The 26,209-nt window shown below is 40.2% G+C and overlaps 1 protein-coding gene across 2 annotated transcripts in view; it reads left to right on the top strand.

The window, feature by feature from the left end:
- The first annotated feature begins 2,960 nt into the window (after positions 1–2,960).
- Positions 2,961–26,209, top strand: part of ctnnbl1 (catenin, beta like 1) — a 99,654-nt gene continuing 76,405 nt past the window's right edge. For both annotated transcript variants that reach the window (XM_038723382.1, XM_038723380.1), the window contains exons 1-6: positions 2,961–3,115; positions 3,911–4,147; positions 14,106–14,212; positions 14,507–14,646; positions 17,451–17,548; positions 22,257–22,350. In XM_038723382.1, the coding sequence (XP_038579310.1) occupies positions 3,086–3,115; positions 3,911–4,147; positions 14,106–14,212; positions 14,507–14,646; positions 17,451–17,548; positions 22,257–22,350 (706 nt within the window). In that variant the 5' untranslated portion in view covers positions 2,961–3,085. The remainder of the gene's footprint in view (positions 3,116–3,910; positions 4,148–14,105; positions 14,213–14,506; positions 14,647–17,450; positions 17,549–22,256; positions 22,351–26,209) is intronic.

Below are 26,209 nucleotides of genomic sequence, written 5' to 3'. Positions count from 1 at the left end.
GCAGCAGAAGTACTATGTTCAGTAGGGTTGGGACGATGTCTACATTCAAACTCGCACAGACTTTACTTGGTTAACAACTTGGAATGACGTTACAAGTCGCGGTGGTTATTTTACAAGCACAGACCAGGTAACATTAAAGCAGCATTGAACACAGGGTGCAGATGCTGGTTTGGATTGTTAGAGTTGTTTGATAGGCTGCATCATTAACAAGCAAGCGGCTCACCTGCTGCCGTGAAAGCGGATCGCGGCTGGAAAAATACGGAAAAGAGATGACAGAGTGATGTCTGTGAAGATTCTCAGTCATCCAGGTCATAGTTATCCAACGAAGGTTAAAGTCAAGGGCAACTGGACTTGGTTGAAGATACTGGAAGACGTTTCGTCACTCATCCAAAGGACTTCTTCAGTTCTGACTGACTGGCAGGGAAACTCAGCTATTTAACCTCAGTGGGGTCGTTTGCCAGGGTCATCGATACCGCTGGTTCGTTAGTGTTCCTGGTTGACATGACATGATGACAGAGTAGTTTGCTGAAGCCTCCCTCCACTGCTTGTTTGGGTGGGTGATTTGCAGGCTGAAAACTGTTGAAAACTGTGTTAACGTGCGATAAAATAATTGTTAGCGTTAATTAATTAATGCGATAATAACGCATTAACGTGCCCAGCCCTCTTTTTAACCCAAATTCAGTTGTCAACTTTATAAAAAAAAAGAGTGCTCTCTAGTTTCCCAATCAAGGCTTTGCATTCATTTCCCTTTTTCTAGCTTTGGGATTTCCATATAAATGTCTCTTTCACCCTTCCTGCTCCCTTTTATTCTCTTTCATCCTGTTTCTCTCTCTGTCCTTTGATCAAATGCCTTTTCCCTTGTGTTTGCTGGGATGTCAAGCTTGACTGCTTGGCAGTGGCCTTCCTTGTAAATGTTATTTCTATTGCTCTACTGCCACAGATCACTGGTCAGAGACTGGAGTGGCAATGGAGGCTTCTACACCATGCACCACTCACACATTTCCAAGTGATGCTCATTGAAAAGGTGATTCTGTCTGTCTTTGCGTATAAAGCTCTCCTGGTATGAATATGACAAAATTGAGCCCTTAACACCAGGATTTCCTTTGCAAGTTCTGATGAAGAAAAAATAGTCATGCCCAATGTGACTTGTATCCTTATGGAGTTTTACTTAAGGTTTCAGGATTATTGGTGAATGAGCGGATTGAACGGATTCTGTTGTGAGAAAAACACATTTTTGTCAGGATGTATTACAGAATAACACAGCTATAATTGTATTGTTCATTTACTCATTTTCATTGTACAAGCCATTCGGCCTACATTTCTATAAACATCTCATGTATCCAGTGTCACATGCATCCCTTGATACTCTTTGTTTGTCAGGGATCATTAAACACATGAAACACATCTGAGCACATCCCTTGTACCTGCTATAGTGACTAGACCCACTGACTTGTGGGTTGTTTTGTATGTCACTGAATTATTGCTGTAAATCAGGCAAGTGATTGGCAAAGGGTAAAAAAGCAGGAAAATATACTGAGAGCCAGTTACACAGAATCCATTGCCATGGTTACTTCTCGAGCGCTTGTTTGCCTGTCTGTTGCTGAGGAGCGCTGAGTGACCCCGCGATCCAAGCCGTCTGAAAAGGCCTTATATAAACCCTGTCACAACCATTCACAAGAAATTACTTTATAAGGTGCCAAAACCTTTACATAAGGACTTAAAAAGCAACCATTCATACAGCAAAGTGTATATAGGCTATATGATTGATCAATCAACAAGTCAAGGTAAACATTAGATAGCTTATAACAAGCAATAATCAAAACATACCCAATTTATCTGATCCTTATTGTCTACTCAGTGTTGGGCAGGTTACTCAGAAATAAAAGGCCTATAGCTATTACCTTTAGCATATAATCCTTAAAAAAGGTAATATTAGCTACTCTACCCTACTACTGGGTCATATAACGCCAATGTCTCCGGACGAGTTCAAGCATCACTGGTAGTAGCGGCCGGAGTTTCTTTCTGAGTTTCACGTTGCTGTGCTGCATTAGCTGATGCTTTAATTAAGAATAGATGTAGAATTGTTCGCGTTTGAAAGCTTTAGGCTGGTCGCACAAAGTGTACAACGGACGACAATGTAATTTGCACATTAGACTGTGACACAATAATGGCAATAACGGTACTTACAGATGTTGAAAATACCTCTCCTCCCTGTTCTCCAGTCTTCCTTTAGCTTTTTGGCTAACAGCTGACTTGAACAACATATGGTCCGGTGCCGCTGAGCTGCAGCGCGGTCGCGCATTCACGTCAGTGATGGTGCGTTCAGTAGCGCAGCCTTACTTGGATTAGTAACGAATAATATAGCTGGAAATAGTAATCCGTTACATTACTCTTTACTGGGAAAAGTACTGTTACAGTACTGCCGAACAATGGGCAGCTGAACGCAAACAAACGTCCTTGCTGATACTTGGAAAGAAATAAAACTGTCCTCAAATCCTCTCCATTTCACTCGGCCAGCTCCTTTTAAATTATAGATATGCATGATTCACGTGGGTCATACTTTTAGGTCGGAAAATCCGGAATTCCGGATTAATCCGGAAAAATCACATCCCTGTGTAAGTAGATGTGTGCTTTGTTTATCCATACTCGCCTGTCTCCTAGTGTCACAGACAAGGCAATAAGTTGAGTAGCTTTTATCCTCTGAGGCAATACTGGACTGGAAAATATGTAGTCTACCTCACTAGAATGCTTAAAATAACAACGTTTTATTTGTTCACACATCAGTAAATCAGATTTAGGCTACAATTTTTCTTGGACCACCTCTGTGCATATATGCTTTAAACATTTTACTTTGTATTAAATTGTTGACGTGTAGAGGAAAGCGTTAGTTAAATAATAATGGTACATGAGTTGGTTGGAGCAGAAATATTTACGACAGTCTCTCGCTACGACAGCAAACCCAAATGTTTTACGGCAAGCATGAGGCAAGCTTGTTAGCCGGAAAAATAGCAGCTGAAGTTTACGTTCCCTGTTGTAGCCTTAGCTTGAAAAAACATTTTTACGTTTAGGGTTTTAACCTTGAGACATGGATGTTGGAGAGCTCCTGAGCTATCAGGTAACGTTAGATATTTTATTCTGTTTATCGATGTCTGGGAACTTGGCTAAACCATATCTCAATCATTGGATTGCATGCAATAGCACGGGTAACGTTAACGTTAGCAGTTACTGATGAACGCAAGCAGGCTTTAGTTTAGTCTCATTATTTACGGTCTGTTTACGTTCGTTAGTTAAGGTTAACCGCATTTGAATTGCATTAAGTCACCCTTGTGTTGCTCTACATGAATGGAGTCCTTGTTTATCAATAACGTTAGCTGTTAGCGTACCAGCTGAACAGGTTGTTGGCTATGTAGCTGCAGTGAATGAAGAATACGACACAAACTTATGGTTATAGTATCTTAAATTGCCTAAATAGTTTTACACAGAAAAACTCTATGGTCTTGATGCAGTGTTCCCTTATTGAGTTTATGTAGTCGTGTTTGCCATGTTCTGTCTACTCAGGTATATGGGAATCATTGTTATATTCCACATTTTAATGTGAAATACACTACGCACAACGCATTTCATTATTCATCTCTAATCAGTTCCTGTGCATGGAACGTTAGGCACATTATTTTATGCGAGCTACCCCATAGCCATTTCAAGACCTTACAATAAACTTTTATTTACATATATATATGTAATATATAGTATGTATTTACATATGTGTGTGTGTGTATAAATGTATATGTATGTATGTTAGTATATGCACACAGAAAAGTAAAACATGATCATGAGTGGGGGTGTGCCAATAAATCGATACAGCAATCATGATCATGATGTGTACATCATTACATTTCCTGTAATTTCACAGCCTGATAGAGGAGCAAAGCGTCCCAGGGTAGAAGATGGAGGTGCAGCGGGAGGAGAGGAGGACTCTAGAGGAGGGAAGCAACAGAAAGGACTGGGTGCCAGGGAGTTAGCCAGATACCGGGAAGCATCAGCAGGGGTGGGACTGGAAGGAAGTGAGATGAGGGAGACTGAAGATCTGACAATGGACAAAAAAAAGATCTTGGAGAAACTGATGGACCAGGATGAAGATGAACCCGAGGTAAGTGCAATTATTTATAGAATTATTACAGAATCGTTACTTTTATTAGTTTTTTTGTGTTTTTAACCTTTAATGGTCACATTGAACATGTTTTTACTTAAGGTAAATATAATCAAATCAATATTATTTAATTAAACACCGCATGTGTAGACAGGTGACCCTGCCCTTTCCACTCCTGCTCAAATGTTAACTAGCTCTAACCGCCTTCACTTTCCAGAAGTTGTGGAAATTTTTAATAACGGACACACTGTGACCTACATTGTACATTTACTGCCAGAATGACAAGTTATTACTTGCTCACTTTCAGCATCACTTTCTGCTGCTCGCTCTCTCTCATTCACTTGTCCACTCACTCGCAAACACATTGCACTGCAGTCAAAAGAAATGACTCCGCTGCTCTTATTACAGCACCTGTCTCGTAGATGTACTTTGATGAAGGAGGAGAAGAAGCTAGCAAAGTGTGATTTACCATGCTAACACAGTGTATGGGTGAAAATCATTTTGTGAGTGTGTTTACAGCAGTGGAGCAAAACACAACGTAGCTCTCCTTATTAGCAAGGCTCCTTACATGCTTGCTAATAATTTTATTTACTAACAGCGTTGTGTTGGACAGATTTGTACAGGTGTGTCATGAGGGAGAGAGCGAGAGAGAGGGACGAGCGAGAGGATGTGCTGTGCTACGGCACTCTGCAATCAAATACGATTAAAAAAAAAAAAAAAAAAAAGAAAATCAATATGTGGCAGTCAGCGTTGATATTGTGGCGGGCCGCACAAATAAATGAACGTATGGGCAACACTGTACTTTATCTACATGTTATGCCGCATTCAGACCAACCATGAATTTTTGCCTCGCGCCGCTTTCCTTGCATGAGTACATTCACTGCAAGTGTTCACACACAAGGCGAGAAGGCGATTTTAACATGATAAGGTGAATAAACACAACTCGCCATTACTACAACTGTATGAACCCAAAGTAAACATTTTGCTGTGATAAAATAGCAATAAACGGATTAAACTGATGCCGAAATGACTACAACATGATGCAGATTTGTTAAACATATGAATTCATGCTTTGTCAGGTCTGTCAGCAAAGTTTATTTTTATAGCACATTTCAACAACAAGGTAATTCAGAGTGCTTTACATAAAACATAAAAGCAACAGGGAAATATAAAAAGGTTTAAAAGCAACATAGGAAAATTGAGAAAATACACATTAAAAAAATAATAACAGTTACAGTGCAGTGTACAATCAGGGTTAAGAGTTAAATGGAAAATAAAAAACAGGCTTAGGGGTTGAGCAAATAATTGAGGTACAATTATTTTGAAAAGAGAATAAACGGAGAAGTACACTTAATCTGCTCTCTCTAGCTAGTAAACCAGGACATGTCTGTCCGCAGGCCACTTTGATCCAGTTATGCTCTGGACCCACCTGCGCATTTACAGGTGGACAGAGGTTCCTGCAAATCACTCAGGCGCGAGATTTAAGACAACTTCCTTCACTCTGTTCAATCTCACTCTCATTATCTTTTCACTCAATTACCTACTCATTTCTCACCGTGTAAATATTTAATTAAAAGCAATGGTAAAAAGCTAAAGACATAGAAAACAGGACAGTTAAAGTTACAGTACAGTGTAAGTTATCAATCTACTAGCAGGGCAACAACTTCTAAAATGTTTGTTTTCTGAATGGAGTTTGGATCGATCAGGGTTATGCTATGCTAACTTGGTCACAGTAAAGTACAATGATAGCTGGAATAAAGTTACAGACACACGTTTTCTGAACTCACCAGGTAGTTCAACCTCCTCGCTTTCTTTTCTCCAAGTAATGTCCAGTTTTTATATTAATATGAAGTCGTAGTCCGACAAAGCTAACGACACTAACAACAACACTGGTACCGGATGTGCACGGAAGCTAGCTGTTGAAGCTCCAGTGAAGATAAATCAACGTTGAAATCCCAAAAAAATCCCGGCCGGCAGATTTTCAATCCCCCGCTCTGCCTGGCCCTCTCCACACAACGCTCTGAAGCCTCGGTGACTTACGGACAATCTCAACGCTGATAGGCTATCGCGACTCAGAGTCATGCGACTTCTTCGCTTAAGTTGAAAATATTCAACTCACGCGAATTCCTTCGCGTTGCCTTCGCGTCACCGGCCCCGCCCCCTTCGGGTTGCTTTGCGCTGCCCGACAGGAAATCGCAGCTCTACGTGTCTTTGCATTGACTTTGTATGTAAACTCACTGCCCTGAACGGTCGTTTCGCTTTTGGTCTGAAAGCACCATTAGGGTTGCACAATATTGACAAGATGTGATATTGCGACATTGATTAGGAGGATTGTGATAACAATAGTAATTACAATATCCTTAAACATACTTAAAAACACAAATTTGATGAGCCCTGTTTCTGATGTTTCCTCCTCGATCACAGTAGTTTCATTGTCTCCATTAGCCACGCTCATGTTCTTACTTTTAAATTATTTTTATTAAATTATAAAAGTTTATTTCTCCATCTCTCTCTTCATTCACACACTGGAAGTATGCTTGCACGTCATGTGGTACGCTTCATAAGGTATGTTCGTGTAGTGTACCCCTGCCCTTATACTTGCATGTGACAGGGCAACTGGCCAATGAAACATTATTATTATACAGCAATTTCAATTAGGTTCTAAATTGAACATAACTAAGCTGCACAGCCAACCAATGCATCTCTTTACAAAATATTGCGTACTTTCCATGACATTTTAGATGATATTGGACAACGTGATATCAGAATCAGCTTTATTGCCAGGTATGTATGTGTACACATACAAGGAATTTGACTCAGGATTGTACATTGCTCACGATGTGCTTACTCATCCAAAAATACAAAATCACAATAATAAAACTAAAATACATAACAGACACAGACTTCAGTGTAGACAACACAAATATACACACTATGAATAAAAACAATATAGACATATTGACATATAGTGCAGTGAGCAGAGTGCAAAGGATGCAGGAGTATTTACATGTCAGAGGTGGATGTGATATACAGGTACACATACATGTACACAGTGCAATGAAGGATGCTGGAATATATAAGTATTTTGTGCAGGAGTAATGACTTGAGGTAGGTGGCAGTGTTTCCCCTAGGATGTTGTAGCAGCGGAGGTGAAGCAAAATTTTTGTCTGAATATAAAACCCCAACAAAACATGCTAAAAACTGTAGTGTTTTCCCAGTTTAATGTGAGCTTTAGATAAATGTTTTGGTGGTGGTCGGGGGGTTTGGGGGTTCTCCCCCAAGAAAATGTTATGTTTTCCAATGAAAAATATGTAATTTCACATCATATTGGGCCATTATTTTCACCATATCTCTGAACAAATAGTTGGAAAAGCTAGAGCAGATAATAAATAAACAACACCCAAAGATCGGTCTACTTTAGGAACTACAAACTTTAGATCTGGAGAAAGTAATTTGGTTGGTTCTGTTGCTCCACGGTGATTTTACAGTGATGGCACAGCATGTTTTGGGCATCACCCCTAAGCCTTAACAGCAGGAAAACCCTGTTAATATGACCTCAGAATCCTTATAGATACAACTGTTCATGTTTGCCTTTTGTGTCTTCATTTTACAGCTTCTGACATTTATCTGTAGACATTAATATAAAAAATAGGCAACATGAGAAACCTCCTCCCTTCTGAGGTGCATTTTATTTGCACATTAAAATCGAAAAAGAAACGTCTCCTCATTAGCTTAAAAGGACGAGTTTGCATTACTAATTAGCTTTACTAACCTCAGCTCCTCCAGTCTTCTTTTTCAAAACCACTTTTTCACACTGAAAACTGAAAAATAATTTAATCAGTCTGTACAGGACAGACCTGCAGGCTATGTCAGTTTAGTCTAAGTTTGTACCTGATGTTATCAACACTGGACAAGTAGGCAGTAATAAAATACAGCTTCCAGTTACTTTCTATAATTTCAGCTAATGTTAAGTTACAAAGCAGCTATGTAGCTGCTGTAGAAGCTTTCCTGCTCAGCTGTGAAGTCTGAAGGGGAGGGGAGATGTTAGGTAACTTAACGCTAACCGGCTTCACTTTTCCAGCAGGTGGGAAACAACAGACTTTTCTCTTATAACACCATCTGTCACGTATGTTCTGCATAGAATGAGGAGAGGAAGCGAGCCGAGCATTGAGTGCTGCTGTGCTCGCACAATGTGCGAGGGAAAACATGTGTAGCGCATAGTTTAATGATCGTGGGAAATTTTAGTAGTGGTTGATTGAAGTGTGAATGCATATAGAGGGAACACTGGGTGGATTTGGTATACAGTATCTACAATATCACAATATAACAGTATGAAAAGCACTGAAATAGAAAATGGAGAATAAATAATAAGTGTTAGCCAGTAAACATGTGGCTTTACTGTGGAGTTACTGGGTTATTGCACAAGAATTGTGAGTCAGAAATCAGCTGTTCATCAGAGTGATGGCTTGTGGGAAGAAACTGTTCCTGAGTCTGTTGGTTTTGGCGTACAGTGCTCTGTAGCGCCTACCAGAGGGGAGAAGCTGGAACAGGTTGTGTCCGGGGTGAGATGGATCTGCAGTGATGTTTCCTGCCCGTTTTCTGACTCTGGAAATGTATGTCCTGAATGGAGGGCAGGTTGGCACCGATGATCTTTTCTGCAGTCCTGACTGTCCGTTGTAGTCTGCTCCTGTCCTTTTTGGTGGCAGATCCAAACCAGACAGTGATGGACGTGCAGAGGACAGACTGGATGATAGCTATGTAAAAGTGCATCAGCAGCTCCTTAGGCAGGTTGAGCTTCCTGAGCTGGCGCAGGAAGTAAATGTAAATGTAAATGCTCCGTACTTGTATAGCGCCTTTCTAGTCTTTTCGACCACTCAAAGCGCTTTTACAGTACATCTGCATTCACCAGTCATACACATTCATACACTGAGCCTAAGTGCTCAAACGGAAACTAACATACACACACACTCATACACTGGCGGAACAGCCGCCAGGGGCAAATCGGGGTTCAGTATCTTGCCCAAGGACACTTCGACACGCAACCGCCGACCTTCCGATTAACGGCCAACCCGCTCTACCTCCTGAGCCACAGCCGCCCTGAAGTACATCCCCTGTTGGGCCTTCTTGATGATGGTGTCCGTGTTGGGCTCCCACTTCAATTCCTGGGAAATAGAGGATCCCAGAAACCTGAAGGATTCCACAGCAGACACAGGGCTGTTGAGTATGGTGATGGGGGGCAGAGTGGGGGGGCTCCTCCTGAAGTCCACGGTTATCTCCACAGTTTTGAGCGTGTTAAGCTCCAGGTTGTTCTGACCGCAGCAGAGAGCCAGCTAATCAACCTCCCGTCTGTAGGCCGACTCATCACTGTCCCGGATGAGGCCGATGACCGTTGTGTCATTAACGAACTTAAGGAGTTTGACAGATGGGTCTCCTGAGGTGCAGTCGTTGGTGTAGAGGGAGAAGAGCATATTGCGATAACGCTATTGAGTGGGGGTGTGCCAATAAATCGATACAGCAATATATCGTTGTACATTTTTCCTTGCTACTGTATCTATATTTCAGCCCATCTCATCGATACATAAAATTAATTAAAAAATAGTGCTTTGACAGTTGGCTCAATGCTAAACTTGCATTAACGTGCTAACTGACATAAGCATCGCAATCGTGAAAATATAATCTTAACATAAACTACACATTTTGCTTCACATGCTGAAAATCCTGAGTGACATACTGTGCAAGTACTTAAAGAACATACAGGTGCTGGTCATATAAGTAGAATATCATCAAAAAGTTGATTTATTTCAGTAATTCCATTCAAAAAGTGAAACTTGGATATTCTATTCATTCATTACACACAGACTGATATATTTCAAATGTTTATTTCATTTAATTGTGATGATTAAAACTGACAACTAATCCATCCATCCATCGTCAACTGCTTATCCTGTGTACAGGGTCGCGGGGCTGACAACTAATGAAAATCCCAAATTCACTATCTCCGAAAATTAGAATATTACTTAAAAAAATGGATTTTTAGAAATGTTGGCCAACTGAAAAGTATGAACATGAAAAGTATGAGCATGTATAGCACTCAGTACTTAGTTGGGGCTCCTTTTGCCTGAACTACTGCAGCAATGCGGCGTGGCATGGAGTCCATCAGTCTGTGGCACTGCTCAGGTGTTATGTGAGCCCAGGTTGCTCTGATAGTGGCCTTCAGCTCTTCTGCATTGTTGGGTCTGGCGTATCGCATCTTCCTCTTCACAATACCCCATAGATGTTCTGTAGGGTTAAGGTCAGGCGAGTTTGCTGGCCAATTAAGAACAGGGATACCATGGTCCTTAAACCAGGTACTGGTAGCTTTGGCACTGTGTGCAGGTGCCAAGTCCTGTTGGAAAATGAAATCTGCATCTCCATAAAGTTGGTCAGCAGCAGGAAGCATGAAGTGCTCTAAAACTTCCTGGTAGATGGCTGATGGATGTTGACCTTGGACCTCAGAAAACACAGTGGACCAACACCAGCAGATGACATGGCACCCCAAACCATCACTGACTGTGGAAACTTTACACTGGACTTCAAGCAACATGGATTCTGTGCCTCTCCTCTCTTCCTCCAGACTCAGGGACCTTGATTTCCAAAGGAAATGCAAAATGTACTTTCATCAGAGAACATAACTTTGGACCACTCAGCAGCAGCCCAGTCCTTTTTGTCTTTAGCCCAGGTGAGACGCTTCTGACGCTGTGTCTTGTTCAAGAGTGGCTTGACACAAGGAATGCGACAGCTGAAACCCATGTCTTGCATATGTCTGTGCGTGGTTGTTCTTGAAGCACTGACTCCAGCTGCAGTCCACTCTTTGTGAATCTCCCCCACATTTTTGAATGGGTTTTGTTTCACAATCCTCTCCAGGGTGCGGTTATCCCTATTGCTTGTACACTTTTTTTCTACCACATCTTTTCCTTCCCTTCGCCTCTCTATTAATGTGCTTGGACACGGAGCTCTGTGAACAGCCAGCCTCTTTAGCAATGACCTTTTGTGTCTTGTCCTCCTTGTGCAAGGTGTCAATGGTCGTCGTTTGGACAGCTGTCAAGTCAGCAGTCTTCCCCATGATTGTGTAGCCTACAGAACTAGACTGAGAGACCATTTAAAGGCCTTTGCCGGTCTTTTGAGTTAATTAGCTGATTAGAGTGTGGCACCAGGTGTCTTCAATATTGAACCTTTTCACAATATTCTAATTTTCTGAGATAGTGATTTTGGGGTTTTCATTAGTTGTCAGTTATAATCATCAAGGAATGAACACTTGAAATATATCAGTCTGTGTGGAATGAATGTATACATTATACAAGTTTCACTTTTTGAATGGAATTACTGAAATAAATCAACTTTTTGATGATATTCTAATTATATGACCAGCACCTGTATGTTTCCCGAGCTATGTGTGAAATAAAAAAGAGCTGCTAACTTCACTGTCTTGATCTGCTACTCTGCTGCTTCTACACGCCACACAGACCAGCTGTATTTACAGTAAAAATTGAGTAAATTCAGTGAATTTGCATTTTGTTTGCCTTTTTATAAAGAAATGTTTTTATAATAATTTTTCATAGTTGCTCTAAGTTCTGTAATTTTATTTACAGACTGAAAAAAGTGTGCTGGAGAATTGTGCTGTTTTCTAACAGTGGATTTGCAGCAAACAAATGGAGAACTTTTTCACAGGCATTTTGAATTAATAGTTAGATTGTCTAGCGATATCGATTATCGCAGAATAATATCGTGAGATTATCGTTATCAGGAGGGCCCCAATGGGGGAAGGGCCCTTGAAAATCCGGAAATGAAATGTTTTTTTTGTTTGCAATGTTTTATTTCTAAGCAAGTAGTTTCGTAATTAAGTTAAAATTGGCTGAATAAATCAGTTGAGAGACTGAACTTTGTATACCCCCCCCAAAAATCAAAGGCTTAGAGGCTTTGGGGCCTCTCTCACCCCTTCGTATAGACGCAAAATGCTTTAGTCCGCCCCGCACTAGAATTCTCTCTAAATGGTCTAATCGAGCAGAGTGACGACTGATGCTGGAGTGTCAACGTTCCTTGTGACATGTCTGTCCCCAGCAAAGGGATATCAAGGTACCAAAAAGAAAGAAAGCAAAGTGAGAGAAACTGCCAACTAATTGCTTTCAAAATAAAGTTGAACAGTTAAAGTTGAGTTGAGCAGTACAGTTAAAGAATGGTTTATGCATTTGTTAAAAATGTTTTGAATAAAAGGTTGCACCAAGAAATGTTAAGTAACAAATGAAAATGCTTTGAGATTTACTTACTTGCACAATAACAAAACGTAACACAATTGAAATATAGAAGAAACAAATGTGCATTGTCCAAAAAAGCAAGCTGCTGATTACTGCATTATATTCTGTTATATTTTTATATTAGTGAATTGTCACCTGCCAGCTGAATTTTTTTGTTTCCCTTTATATAAATAAAGACGGCGGCTGTGGCTCAGGAGATAGAGTGGGTTGGCCGTTAATCGTAAGGTCGGAGGTTCAATCCCGGCTCCCCCAAGCTGCATGTCGAAGTGTCCTTGGGCAAGATACTGAACCCTGAATTGAATGTGTGTGAATGGTGAATGCAGATGTAGTGTAAAAGCGCTTTGAGTGGTCGAAAAGACTAGAAAGGCGCTATACAAATACGGAGCATTTACATCTTGTTATTCATTGTTTAAATGTGGTAAGAACGGTTGATTAGTGACTACCCTAATCAGCACTACAGTTTGTGTGTGCAGTTGTTAGCTCAATTATTTGTCAACTTTTTTCAAAAGATGCGTGACAGACAGGGACCAAGAGAGGAAAGGGGCCCCACAGAGACTGCTTGTATATACATATATATAGAGCCCAGATTGTCACTGAATTGTGCTACGCCCCTGATTGTACACCTCTACTACATATACAGTTGTTTTTACATTTTTGAGAGTCTGTTTGTAGGTGTACAGTACATAATGAAGAGGTGCTGTTTAGGTGTGTGTGGATACACCATTGTTCTCACAAAAATGCAAATGAAAGACAAATTCCAAGTGATCAATATTTGAATCTGTGACAAAAATTTAATACATATCAGCTATGCAGTTTGAATGTAATTAAAGACAATGTGATCACAACCCAAGTTTAAATGTAGAATGGATTATTTAGGCCTGAACCTAAGTTAGTCATCTGTGTTCACTGATTGCAAGTTGAGTCCAGACCTGAAGTACCACAACACTAGCACAGTACCATGGATGTAGAAAGGAAACCCATGAGAAATGTCTGGACCAGGGCCCGGTTTTACAAAGATAATGGTGGTTACATAGAATAAGGTAACTTAGTCAGTCTTTTTTTGTGAAACAGTCTAATTTGCATTAGACTAGTCTATGAGCATATTTTAGACTAGTCTAACACTATAGACCAGCCTAAAATAGCTTTGGGATACCGGCCCCTGGAAAGTTTGACTGTCTTCAGAAAAAAAGAACCCGGTGTCAGTAGTAATGTTGCTATAAATGCAGTGCATTAGAAAACTACACGTCTATTATCCTGTTCTTTTTATCTGACACTGCAGCCATTTCAAGTATTCACTGTGTCAAGAGCTACTCAGAGCAAAGTGCTGCACTGTTCCATAATGTCAGAAAATTGTAATTTCCTAACCTGTTATTATCCGTCCGACACTTTATAGGCTTTTAAGCCTGCAGGAGGTCAAACACATTCCCTTTCCAGTGAAATGCACTCACATCCCCTCTGATTGTATAAAACTTCTAGCTACTCCACTCACATAATTACGGTGACCCTGATGTCTCTTTGTTCAAATGTAAGTCGCTTTGGATAAAAGCGTCTGCCAAATGAGTAAATGTAAATGTTATTGCTACAGTTGCATCAATAAAAGGCTTTTTTCCCCCTCCCCTTTATAATGTTTTCCTCCTTTCTACTTCCATTTGCTACTAATCAAACAGGCAGAGCCAGTGGATGAGAGTTCAGTGAAGAAAATGATCCTGACCTTTGAGAAAAGGTCGTACAAAAATCAGGAACTGAGGATTAAGTTTCCGGACAACCCAGAGAAGTAAGCCTGTTACTGACTGTGTTTTGCTCACTTTGTTATATATGATGATTTAATTAAAACAAATTTTAAGAACTGACATAGTGTATGCGAATTAAGCCAAATTTCAGATGGACTTCTCAAATGCTTAACCCATTTTTTGGTATATTTATATTGTGTGTCCACTATCACCAAAATGAAATAAAAGGCAGCAGTACTGACAGGATATCTGACTGAATTCCTGTACTGCACTTTGAGATTAATGTTAACATAGTAGGCTAACATGCTAACCAAAATGTCTTGCTACTTTTAAACTAGGTTCATGGAGTCTGAGTTGGATCTGAACGACATTATCCAGGAAATGCATGTGATTGCCACAATGCCAGATCTCTACCACCTGCTGGTGGAGCTTAATGCTGTCCACTCACTGCTGGGCCTCCTCAGTCATGAAAACACTGATATCCTTTCATGTATAGATTGATTCAGACTGTTTGTCCTATTTAATCCATTCATCCTGTATATAGAATTTAACATTGGTCTTTAAACGATAATTCTGGTGATGTTCTTTTTTTTTTTTCTACTGTCAAGAAATCCTTTGAAATGACTAAAACCAACAATGTATTATCAGTTGCTAAAAACAGGGAACAGAGGAAAATTTAAATAAATGCATAAAACCAAAAAACAACAAAACTATAAGCAATCACTATTAAAACTTAAAACAATGAGGACACCTGAGCTCCCAACAATTCACTGCTGCATTTGTAGTACTAGCACTACTGCATTTGTAAGAAAACTAAAAAGAAAAAAAAAGTCCTCACGTGATGTCACTTGAGTCAGCGTTGGTGGGGCTGAAGACTACAAGTTCTAAAATACAAAAGGTCTGGGGGTGTGGCGTTATGGTGTGTTCACATACGATGCGAATTTAATCGCTTTACGGCTTTTATAACTGGACAACGGCCAACTGTTCATACACAATGCTATAAGCGAATAAACACAACCCACGATTACTACAGCTGAATGAATCCAAAGTAGTGTGATTTAATTGCAATTAACAGATCAAAGTGATGCCGAAATAACTACAATATGATGCTGATTATTTAGACATGAATTAGTGATGTGCGATACTACTTAATCCCTATCCGATCCAATACCAAGTAATACCCACGCTGGTATTGCCTATACCAATACATATTTTATTTCTAGTTTAATGTGACCTCCCTCTTCCGTTTCTGTATTTATGAGAGAAATAAGGAGTAGGCTATAGCCTTACCAATTCAAAATAATAGCTGCATAATGAGAAGACATCAAACTACTGTCATATTCTTTAATTGTAATGTAAATATCCTGCTCAGCACTGCCGCTTCATAACATCATCCTATTATTTTGACTTAATCTCAGATGTTTAGCGAAGTTTGCAGTGTTTCAAAGTAGCTCATTTCACTGTCTTTGCACACAAAGCGTCATTATTACCTTCACAGCTAAAATACAGCCAGACTTGACTGCTTTTACAGTTTGTCATAGTCATTATTCAATCGCGGGAAATGTAAAGGGCTGCAGCGGCTCACTTCAAAGAAGCTTTGTCACAGAGCCTTAGCTCAAGCATGACTTTGACAGGCGGAAGGAAAAGTAGTTCCTATCAACCGACTATAATTAGACCATCCTGGTGACAGTAAGATACTTATGATAAAACACACACTCACTCCAAATGACTGAGTTTAGATATCGATCCTTTTATATGAGTATCAATCCTAGAGCAGGAAACGTTGGTATCAGAAATATCGATACTTTAGGATCGATCCGCACATCACTAATATGAATTCTTGCTTTGTCAGGTCTGTCAGCATTTTTGAGTGGCCTTTTATTGTGGCCAGCCTAAGGCCCACCTGTGCAATACCCATGCTGTCGGATCAGAATCTTGATATGCCACATCTGTGAGGTGGATGGATTATCTCGGCAAAGGAGAAGTGCTCACTAACACAGATTTTGACAGATTTGTGAACAATATTTGAGAGAAATAAGCCTTGTGTACATAGAGAAAGTTTTCAGTCTTTGAGTACAGCTCATGATGAATCGTTTATATTTTGTTCAGTGTATTTTAAAAGTGCTTAAGTGCTTTTTAAAAATGTTATTTAAAAAAAGAATAAATTCAGAACAGTAATAAAATTTAATATTTTATTATAAGTGTTTTCAGGGCAGCAGCAAAAGTAAAGTTTACAGCAGCAAAGTCACTATATAAAATCTATATCTCACTGGAAACAAATGGAACATGTAAAATAAAACAAAATATATCCCTGACATCACAATACTGAGTAAAGATTAAAAAGAAGACATCAGTCCATGGCACCCCTCCCGTTCTCCTCCCTCTGCTGCTGTTAGGAGCTGGTTTGTCTCAACAAGCAGCTGAGTTTGCAAGGATTTGGTTCGTAGCATCAAAATTAAACAGGCTACAGACAGAGAGGCAGCTTGATGGCTTGCGCGTTCTATTGGCTACTTCCACACTATATTCAGTGTTAATGGCTATTACTCGTGGACATTGCTCGAGCCCACAGAGTGCTGAGTACAGACTGTAGAGACAGACAGAAGTGGCTTCATCGGAGCCAAAGGAGTAAATTTTTTTTTATTAATTAATTATATCGGCAATCTGTTTTTAAAATAACCAATGCAGATTATTGGAAAAATGCTGACCACGGCCACAATAATCGACCAGGCCGATTATTGGTCAACCCCTACTCTCCAAACAACACTCTGAAGCCGTTGGTGACATCCGGACAATCTCACCACTGATAGGCTTTCGCAACAATAGCATCATGTGAATTTCTCGGTCAAGTTGAAAAATTTGAACTGGAGCGAAGCAGCAGATCCACCTTCCGCACCACCTGGAGCGAATACTCATGAATTTGCATCTATACACTGGCTTTGTATGTAATCAACGCTGGATTCGCTTTCAGTGTGATCACACCATTAGAAAGAAGTGAGCTTACCAGACTTTTGTAGCCTGCTCCTCATCTCAGCTCAAGGCTAGATGCTCCAGGCTATATTAGCCACTGTAGCATAAAACACTCAGATCCGACAGATCTGTTGGTTTGTGGTCGACTTACATTGGTGGGTAATGTAGGTGGCATGTTTTCACAAATAAGAAGAATGCTGCATCAATTTTGATCCTAAACGGCGCTCCGTGAGTCTGACTGTGTTATAGGAGTGCAGTGCTAAAATGGATTGAATACTCTTTTAACATAAGCGCATTGTCCTTAGCCTGAGCCACATGTCGCCATAGCAGTGGTGGACCTGCTGCAGGAGCTGACGGATATCGATACACTCCACGAGAGCGAGGAGGGTGCTGAGATACTCATAGATGCTCTGGTGAGTTCTGGATTTACATCAGTCTTTGATGATACACTGCGTGTACAATTATTAGGCAAGTATTCTGTATGAATAATTACGTCTACGCACATTTTCCAACTCCAAACCATATAAACTGGAATGTTCATTGGAGTTAATCATTTTCAGGCAATTGGTGTAATGAGGGGGGGTGTGGCGAAAGTGAATGACACCTCATATCAAGGTGTGCATGATTATTATGCAGCTTCATTACTTCAGGTAAAATAGGCCAAAAAGAGAGATTTAACTGACAATGAAAAGTCGAAAAATGACGTTCAGACGGATGCCACACTCTTGAAATAGCCTAGATAGGTGCCTGCGAGGTGGAGGAGGGGTAATATTATGGGCTACAATCATTAAGGATGAGACAGTTTGACCTTTTCGGGTTAAAGATAAACTAAAACTCAACTCCCAAAGCTGTTGCCAGTTTCTGGAAGGTACTTTCTTCAAGCAGTGGTACAGGAAGAAGCCCTCAGTTTTCAAGAAGCCCGTAATTTTATAACTTTATGCAGGACAATGATCCATTACGTGTACCTTACTTTAATGCTTGGAGAGGCTGCTGTCAGTGCATCCAGTGTCAGGAGATTTAAAATATCAGTGAAGTAACATTGCTGTGCCTCCTGCGTCAAATGCGCACAGTGTCTCTCTTAATGGGAAGCATCTTACTATCTGAATAAGGAGCCCTTTCAATAGCCTAGGGATAATACTGCGCCATTGACTTTAGACCAGGTTTTTGCTGGTCAGTGGCACAATTGCTTTGTGCTTCCTCATGATGCAATTTGCCAACAGTGCTCCTGACCACACCTCATTTTAAGACCAACACCCCCATGGGAGGACAGATTGGGGGCAAGTCCATTTGTTACTTACACAACATGGGTGCTAGGTGTGAAAATGACAACTGCGTCGATTGGAAAGTTGCAATAACACTTGCGTCGTGCTGTGCGCCGCTGTGCGCCAGGTGTAAGATAGGTTTTTGTTTGTTTTGTTTCTCTGTACATTTAGCCCCTGTTTTTTTTTGTTGTTGAACCTTGTGCTGTCTAGGAACCAGGGATGATTTTTTTATACCCTATTATGTGTGCTGACATTGGCATACTGGCAAATAATGTGCTGGTATACCTTTTTGTAAAGGAAAGACGTGTACACTCCTGCTCCTTCATGGCCATTACTATGAGTAATCAAATGTAATGACTTGAATGTGCCAAGTTCTTTCCCCACACTACATCCCATTGGCATTCATCAGGGATATTGGTAGTTGTTTCTCACTACAATTAATGTTTTGTCTGATGTCTCAGTCCTGGCTGCATATTTTTCTCTTTGATTCAGTATTGCTTTGAAAAAGATATTACAGTGATATACAGTATCTCGCAAAATGAGTACACCCTTCACATTTTTGTAAATATTTGAATATATGGTGTGTATCTTTTATCTCATGTGACAACACTGAAGAAATGACACTTTGCTACAATGTAAAGTAGTGAGTGTAGCTTGTATAACAGTGTAAATTTGCTGTCCCCTCAAAATAACACATCACACAGCCATTAGTGTCTAAACCATTGGCAACAAAAGCGAGCACACCCCTAAGTGAAAATGTCCAAATTGGGCCCAAAGTGTCAATATTTTGTGTGGCTACCATTGTTTTCCAGCACTGCCTTAACCCTCTTGAGCATGGAGTTCACCACAGCTTCACAGGTTGCCACAGGAGTCCTCTTCCACTCCTCCATGACGACATCACGGAGCTGGTGGATGTTAGAGACCTTGCTCTCCTCCACCTTCTGTTTGAGGATGCCCCACAGATGCTCAATAAGGTTTAGGTCTGGAGACATGCTTGGCCAGTCCATCACCTTTACCCTCAGCTTCTTTTCCTTAGTCTGCTTGTCTTCAGCAAACTGTTTGCAGGCTTTCTTGTGCATCATCTTTAGAAGAGGTTTCCTTCTGGGACGACATCCATGCAGACCAATTAGATGCAGTGTGCGGCGTATGGTCTGAGCACTGAGAGACTGAACCCCCAACCTCTGGCAGCACTCACACGTCTATCTCCCAAAGACAACCTCTGGATATGATGCTGAGCATGTGCACTCAACTTCTTTTGTCGAACATGGCGAGGCGTGTTCTGAGTGGAACCTGTCCTGTAGAACCGCTCTATGGTCTTGGCCACCATGCTGCAGATCAGTTTCAGGGTTTTGGCAATCTTCTTATAGCCTAGGCCAATCTTATGTAGAGCAACAATTCTTTATTTTAGATCCTCAGAGTTCTTTGCCATGAGGTGCCACATCCACACCATCTGTGGCCGACTTCTTAGAAAAGGCAACAAATGGTCCAACCTGCTTTGAGTGTTTCTGTCACTCATTTATGAGAATGCGATTAAGTGAGCCACACCTACATTTGGAGTGCACAAGTATTCAAGCCTTTAGGTAACTGAAACCGACCAGTGTGAGCTGACCAGAGCTGACAGGCAGGTTCACAACTTTATCCTGTCATTTTCACTCTTTACAAAGACCTACCTGAAGAGAGGCTATGAAGTCTTCATGTTACGCGAGACGAGAACCACATACAACATTATTTATCAAAGTGGGTCGGACTTGCAGCACGGTGGTGCAGTGGTTAGCACTGTTCCCTCACAGCAAGAAGGTTGTGGGTTTGAACCTTGGTCGTTCCAGGCCTTTCTGTGTGGAGTGTCCTTAGGTGTGAATGTGAGTGGTTGTTTGTCTATGTGTGGCCCTTCGCTCGATGTCAGCTGGGATTGGCTCCAGCCCCCCGTGATCCTGAACGCAGGATTGTTGATTGATGGCAGTCTCTCCAAATCCTGCGGGGAAACACTGAGTAAAAAGTATATCTTGACTATTTAATTTATGCAATGGTAAAAAAAGGCTAAATTAATGGGAAAAATGTCAATGTACTTGTTGGGTGTTCGGTATTCGGCAAATCTTTTTATTATATTCGGTTTTATCTTCGGCCAAGAATTTTCATTTCGGTGCATCCCTACCTGCTGCCCATTCACACCTGAGACCTTGTAACACTAACGAGTCACATGACAACAGGGAGGGAAAATGGCTAATTGCGCCCAATTTATACATTATTCACTTAGGGGTGTACTCACTTTTGTTGCCAGTGGTTTAGACACTAATGGCTGTGTAAAGTGTTATTTTGAGGGGACAGCAAATTTACACTGTTATACAAGCTGTACACTCACTACTTTACATTGTAGTTTAGTGTCATTTCTTCAGTGTTGTCACATGAAAAAATATAATCAAATATTTAGAAAAATATGAGATGTGTACTTACTTTTGTGAGATACTGTATAGGAAATTACAATATTATGGCTGATGTGTTATGGGAAACATTGTTTAACCAATAACCACTAGTTGGTGAGCCTAACGTTTTTGAAACTGAGAAAATTTCAACCTTCTAGAGGTGCACCCATAACCTGGATTGACCCTCACAGAAAATAAGAGACATAGTGTAATGTTTGTGTATGCAGATTGTTTAACCTACATGTTCATGCAAAAATGCATTTCATGCATGTAATTAGTACAGTAGAGCATCTGACTTTGCAATAGCAATACAGTTAAATAATTAATTTCCTTTTCCATGTTAGCATAATATGTTTTGGTAGAAATAATGCAATATAAGATTCTAATAAAAAGGTGGAAATAGTTTTTTTTCTTTGACTTGTTATTTATTCACCCATCTAGTGTATAGAATTGTATCATTTTTGTACATAACATTGCGTTTTATGAATAGCATAAAGGGAACTACAAACTTCATCTCATTATACAACCCTTTGTACTGTTGTAAAATGACAAAAAAAAAAAACACACATTTACATTGTAGCCTTGAATAATGTCTTAAAAACATTTCTCTCTGATGCATTTTGAAGTTTTTTTTTGCTATCTGCTAGTTAGTATCTGACAGGAACAATTGTAGAGACAATTGCACTCTTCAAGTGTGTTTGTGAATTGGCTTGGTATGTGATAGTGGGCGAGACAGTAGCTCAGGTGGCTTTGCAACGCTCTCAGGATAAAGGCATTATAGAAATGCAGTCCATTTACTATGAAATGGAGCGCACACAAACCACAGTCTTTTTTTTAAAGCTACTTCCAAAGGAAACTGTTTCAGGGCAGCAAGGGTTGGTTGAATCCATTTGTCTCTCCTCTTTGCTGTATTGCTTCCAGCTCCTTTGTCCTTGATGCCAGAAGGCCAGGTGGTATCCTTGATAAGATGAATCAAAATTATCCACAATGGTCTCTTGTGGCTCATAAATCTGTGTCGACTGTCTGTCTTCCTTCGTCTGTAATAATACTTTTATCCAGCCAGTCTGCACTGCACAAGCTCTGTTTGATTATGAGCTTCTATTCTTGACTTGACTGAATACTTGGACATGTTCATAGAAGCTCAGACAGAAACCAAGTTTCCTCTGCTAAGGCTGATGCTTTGTTGAGTGCAAAACTTTGCAGTTCATGTCTGAAACTCTGTAGTTAAATTTAAAGAGTAATACAACCTGTCTTAGTTGCCCACTGATCAATAAACTCTGATAAAATGGATATTGTGGGAGGGGAAAACTCACAGGTTTTATAGCACCTATGTAGTGGAATGAAAGGTTTTATCCCTGATGAACTTGTATTTGCCAAGTGGAAAAATGTGTCAGAATCCTCCTGACTTGGACTTTATGTTGATCTTTGTGTGTCTGTAGTTGGAGGGTCAGGTGGTGGCCTTGCTGGTGCAGAATATGGAGCGGCTTGATGAACAGGTGAAAGAGGAGGCTGATGGCACCTATAACACGCTGGGTAAGGAGATGTACCACCAAGGCCCTAACAATGATGCTTCAGTCACTGTTTGAGAGCCCGACTTGTTGTTTTGCAGATATTATCAGCCGATATTAGTCTATCAGAATACGCTACCCCTGAAATGTTATAATATAATCAAAAAACAGAATATGTCATAATACTGTGAGAGATATACCTTTATGGGAAAGGGAACAAATAAGGTAGCATTTTTCAATAGGGCAGAGCGACTTGATAGTCTCTGCTGTCGATTTGCGCTACGGTAGCATTTTCCAAGCTGCGGTGAGTAGCTCCTGTTAGCTCTCACAGTCAGTGTTCCCGGCGAGTTGGTCTTTTGTCACGTCAACTACATGACTTAATTAATAATAAAAATAGCCCTCATCACATTTCCTATTCTGAGACCAGACATGATAACACTCCTGTTTTTAACTGCCCTCTCCATGCTCACAGGAGTGTGCTTAATGTTACGGAGGAGGCTACGCTGCTGACAGACATGATTGTAGATTTATTTTTGTAACAGTTAGGCAGTTCAAGTGACTGGTCCTCTCATTACTCTCTAATTTATTACTTCTAAATATTTTCTAACATCGCCAACAGCAGATAATACTGCCCGTTGCTAAATTAGCCACAAAGCTAATGCCGTGTTTATCTGCAGAGGAGCGCTAACATTAAAGAGCGATTAAACTAAGTTAGTGTCTCTCTAGTTACTGTCGGCGTGTCATAAATGATTAAATCTGAGCTGAACAAGTATCTAACACACAGTTGCAGGTCCTTGTTGTAGACAATCATGTAGTAATAGATTAATTCAAGGGCAGTGTTTCCTCACTTTATCATAGAGCCAGAAGGTGGTTAGGAAATCGTTTCTGTAGCATTGGATAAGATTAACAGAGTGCAGGTGATAAAGATAATGTAAGGTAATACAGGTGCTGGTCATATAAATAGAATATCATCAAAAAGTTGATTTATTTCAGTAATTCCATTCAAAAAGTGAAACTTGGATATTATATTCATTCATTACACACAGACTGATATATTTCAAATGTTTATTTCATTTAATTGTGAAAACTGATAACTAATTAAAATTCCAAACTCAGTATCTCCGTAAATTAGAATATTACTTAAGACCAATACAAAAAAGGATTTTCAGAAATGTTGGCTTTTGCCTGAATTACTAGAGCAATGCGGCGTGGCATGGAGTCCATCAGTCTGTGGCACTGCTCAGGTGTTATGTGAGCCCAGGTTGCTCTGATAGTGGCCTTCAGCTCTTCTGCATTGTTGGGTCTGGCGTATCGCATCTTCCTCTTCACAGTACCCCATAGATGTTCTGTAGGGTTAAGGTCAGGCGAGTTTGCCGGCCAATTAAGAACAGGGATACCATGGTCCTTAAACCAGGTACTGGTAGCTTTGGCACTGTGTGCAGGTGCCAAGTCCTGTTGGAAAATGAAATCTGCATCTCCATAAAGTTGGTCAGCAGCAGGAAGCATGAAGTGCTCTAAAACTTCCTGGTAGATGGCTGATGGATGTTGACCTTGGACCTCAGAAAACACAGTGGACCAACACCAGCAGATGACATGGCACCCCAAACCATCACTGACTGTGGAAACTTTACACCGGACTTCAAGCAACGTGGATTCTGTGCCTCTCCTCTCTTCCTCCAGACTCTGGGACCTTGATTTCCAAAGGAAATGCAAATTTACTTTCATCAGAGAACATAACTTTGGACCACTCAGCAGCAGCCCAGTCCTTTTTGTCTTTAGCCCAGGTGAGACGCTTCTGACGCTATGTCTTTTTCAAGAGTGACTTGACACAAGGAATGCGACAGCTGAAACGCCTTGTCTTGCATACATCTGTGCGTGGTTGTTCTTGAAGCACTGACTCCAGCTGCAGTCCACTCTTTGTGAATCTCCCCCACATTTTTGAATGGGTTTTGTTTCACAATCCTCTCCAGGGTGCGGTTATCCCTATTGCTTGTACACTTTTTTCTACCACATCTTTTCCTTCCCTTCGCCTCTCTATTAATGTGCTTGGACACGGAGCTCTGTGAACAGCCAGTCTCTTTAGCAATGACCTTTTGTGTCTTGCCCTCCTTGTGCAAGGTGTCAATGGTCGTCGTTTGGACAGCTGTCAAGTCAGCAGTCTTCCCCATGATTGTGTAGCCTACAGAACTAGACTGAGAGACCATTTAAAGGCCTTTGCCGGTCTTTTGAGTTAATTAGCTGATTAGAGTGTGGCACCAGGTGTCTTCAATATTGAACCTTTTCACAATATTCTAATTTTCTGAGATAGTGATTTTGGGGTTTTCATTAGTTGTCAGTTATAATCATCAAAATTAAAAGGAATGAACACTTGAAATATATCAGTCTGTGTGGAATGAATGTATACATTATACAAGTTTCACTCTTTGAATGGAATTACTGAAATAAATCAACTTTTTGATGATATTATAATTATATGACCAGCACCTGTAACTACTGCATAACAAAAAATATATATAAGTATGCAAAGCCTATGTAGAAGAGCCCAGTTTATCATTATTATGAAAGCAATGACATGAGAGATGATATGGTGTTATTTTTAGTAGTAGTACTATATTGGTATTTCTTATAGTTTCTGTTTTGCTGGCCCCCACAAAACATAAACTATTTAATGTTTATTAGTAGTAGTACTCTATAATTTATAATAAATCATATATTAAAAAAAAACAAATCTGTAGTTTTATACTCTCTTTAGACTCTTATTTATTAAAACTTTAATTTTGTTATTTTTTGTTCAAAGTACTATTTTTAACCAGAGAAGTTCATTTTTAAACTTTTATGTCATTGGTATCTTGGTGTGGTCTCAACATAACAAAGGTTAGGGATAATCTTTGTTTATGTTATTTGTTTCTTAAAATAAGGGGGAAAAGAATATCGGCTGATATGTCGGCTATTGGATTTTAAAATTCTTAAATATTGAAATCGGTATCGGACTTTAAAATCTCACACCGGTCGGGCTCTGCACTGTTTATCTTAAAGCAGTGGTTTTTAACCTGGGGTCCTGACCGGGTCCCAGCGGGGCTTTGAGAATGCTGCTATAGACACAAAAATAGACTGGGGGGGACTGCCAAAAGGTAAAGAACCCCTGTCCTAAAGCAAATTGTCTACATAAACAAAAACTGTTGGGTATCCCCCAAAACTCATTGTCATATAATGAATTTATAACATAACAATAATAAGAACAACTCCATATTCCAGTTTCATATTTTACTTACCAACTGGTGTGACTTCCTTAATTAATTGCATTTTTAGTTACAATATTGTACAAATAAAGCTTTGGGTGTGTTATCACAGGCTATCTTTAGAAATTTGTTTTTGCATCAACTTTCAAGGCTTCTTTTGCTTTTGCTTCTTTTGCTGTAGAATAACCAACAAAGGCAAAACTTAGAAATAATAGTAAGTAGTAAATTTTCAGATATACACTGCTCAAAAAAATAAAGGGAACACTTAAACAACACAATGTAACTCCAAGTCAGTCACACTCCTGTGAAATCAAACTGTCCACTTAGGAAGCAACACTGATTGACAATCAATTTCACATGCTGTTGTGCAAATGGAATAGACAACAGGTGGAAATTATTGGCAATTAGCAAGACACCCCCAATAAAGGAGTGGTTCTGCAGGTGGTGACCACAGACCACTTCTCAGTTCCTATGCTTCCTGGCTGATGTTTTTGTCACTTTTGAATGCTGGCGGTGCTTTCACTCTAGTGGTAGCATGAGACTACAACCCACACAAGTGGCTCAGGTAGTGCAGCTCATCCAGGATGGCACATCAATACGAGCTGTGGCAAGAAGGTTTACTGTGTCTGTCAGCGTAGTGTCCAG

This window comes from Micropterus salmoides, unplaced genomic scaffold (assembly GCF_014851395.1).
Source record: "Micropterus salmoides isolate LMB-PRFRI ecotype aquatic unplaced genomic scaffold, ASM1485139v1 Ms_hic_scaffold_16, whole genome shotgun sequence".
In the NCBI taxonomy this organism is placed as follows: Eukaryota; Metazoa; Chordata; class Actinopteri; order Centrarchiformes; family Centrarchidae; genus Micropterus; species Micropterus salmoides.
Note: the sequence above shows the minus strand (reverse complement) of the source record. Positions and strands in the feature narration are given on the sequence as shown.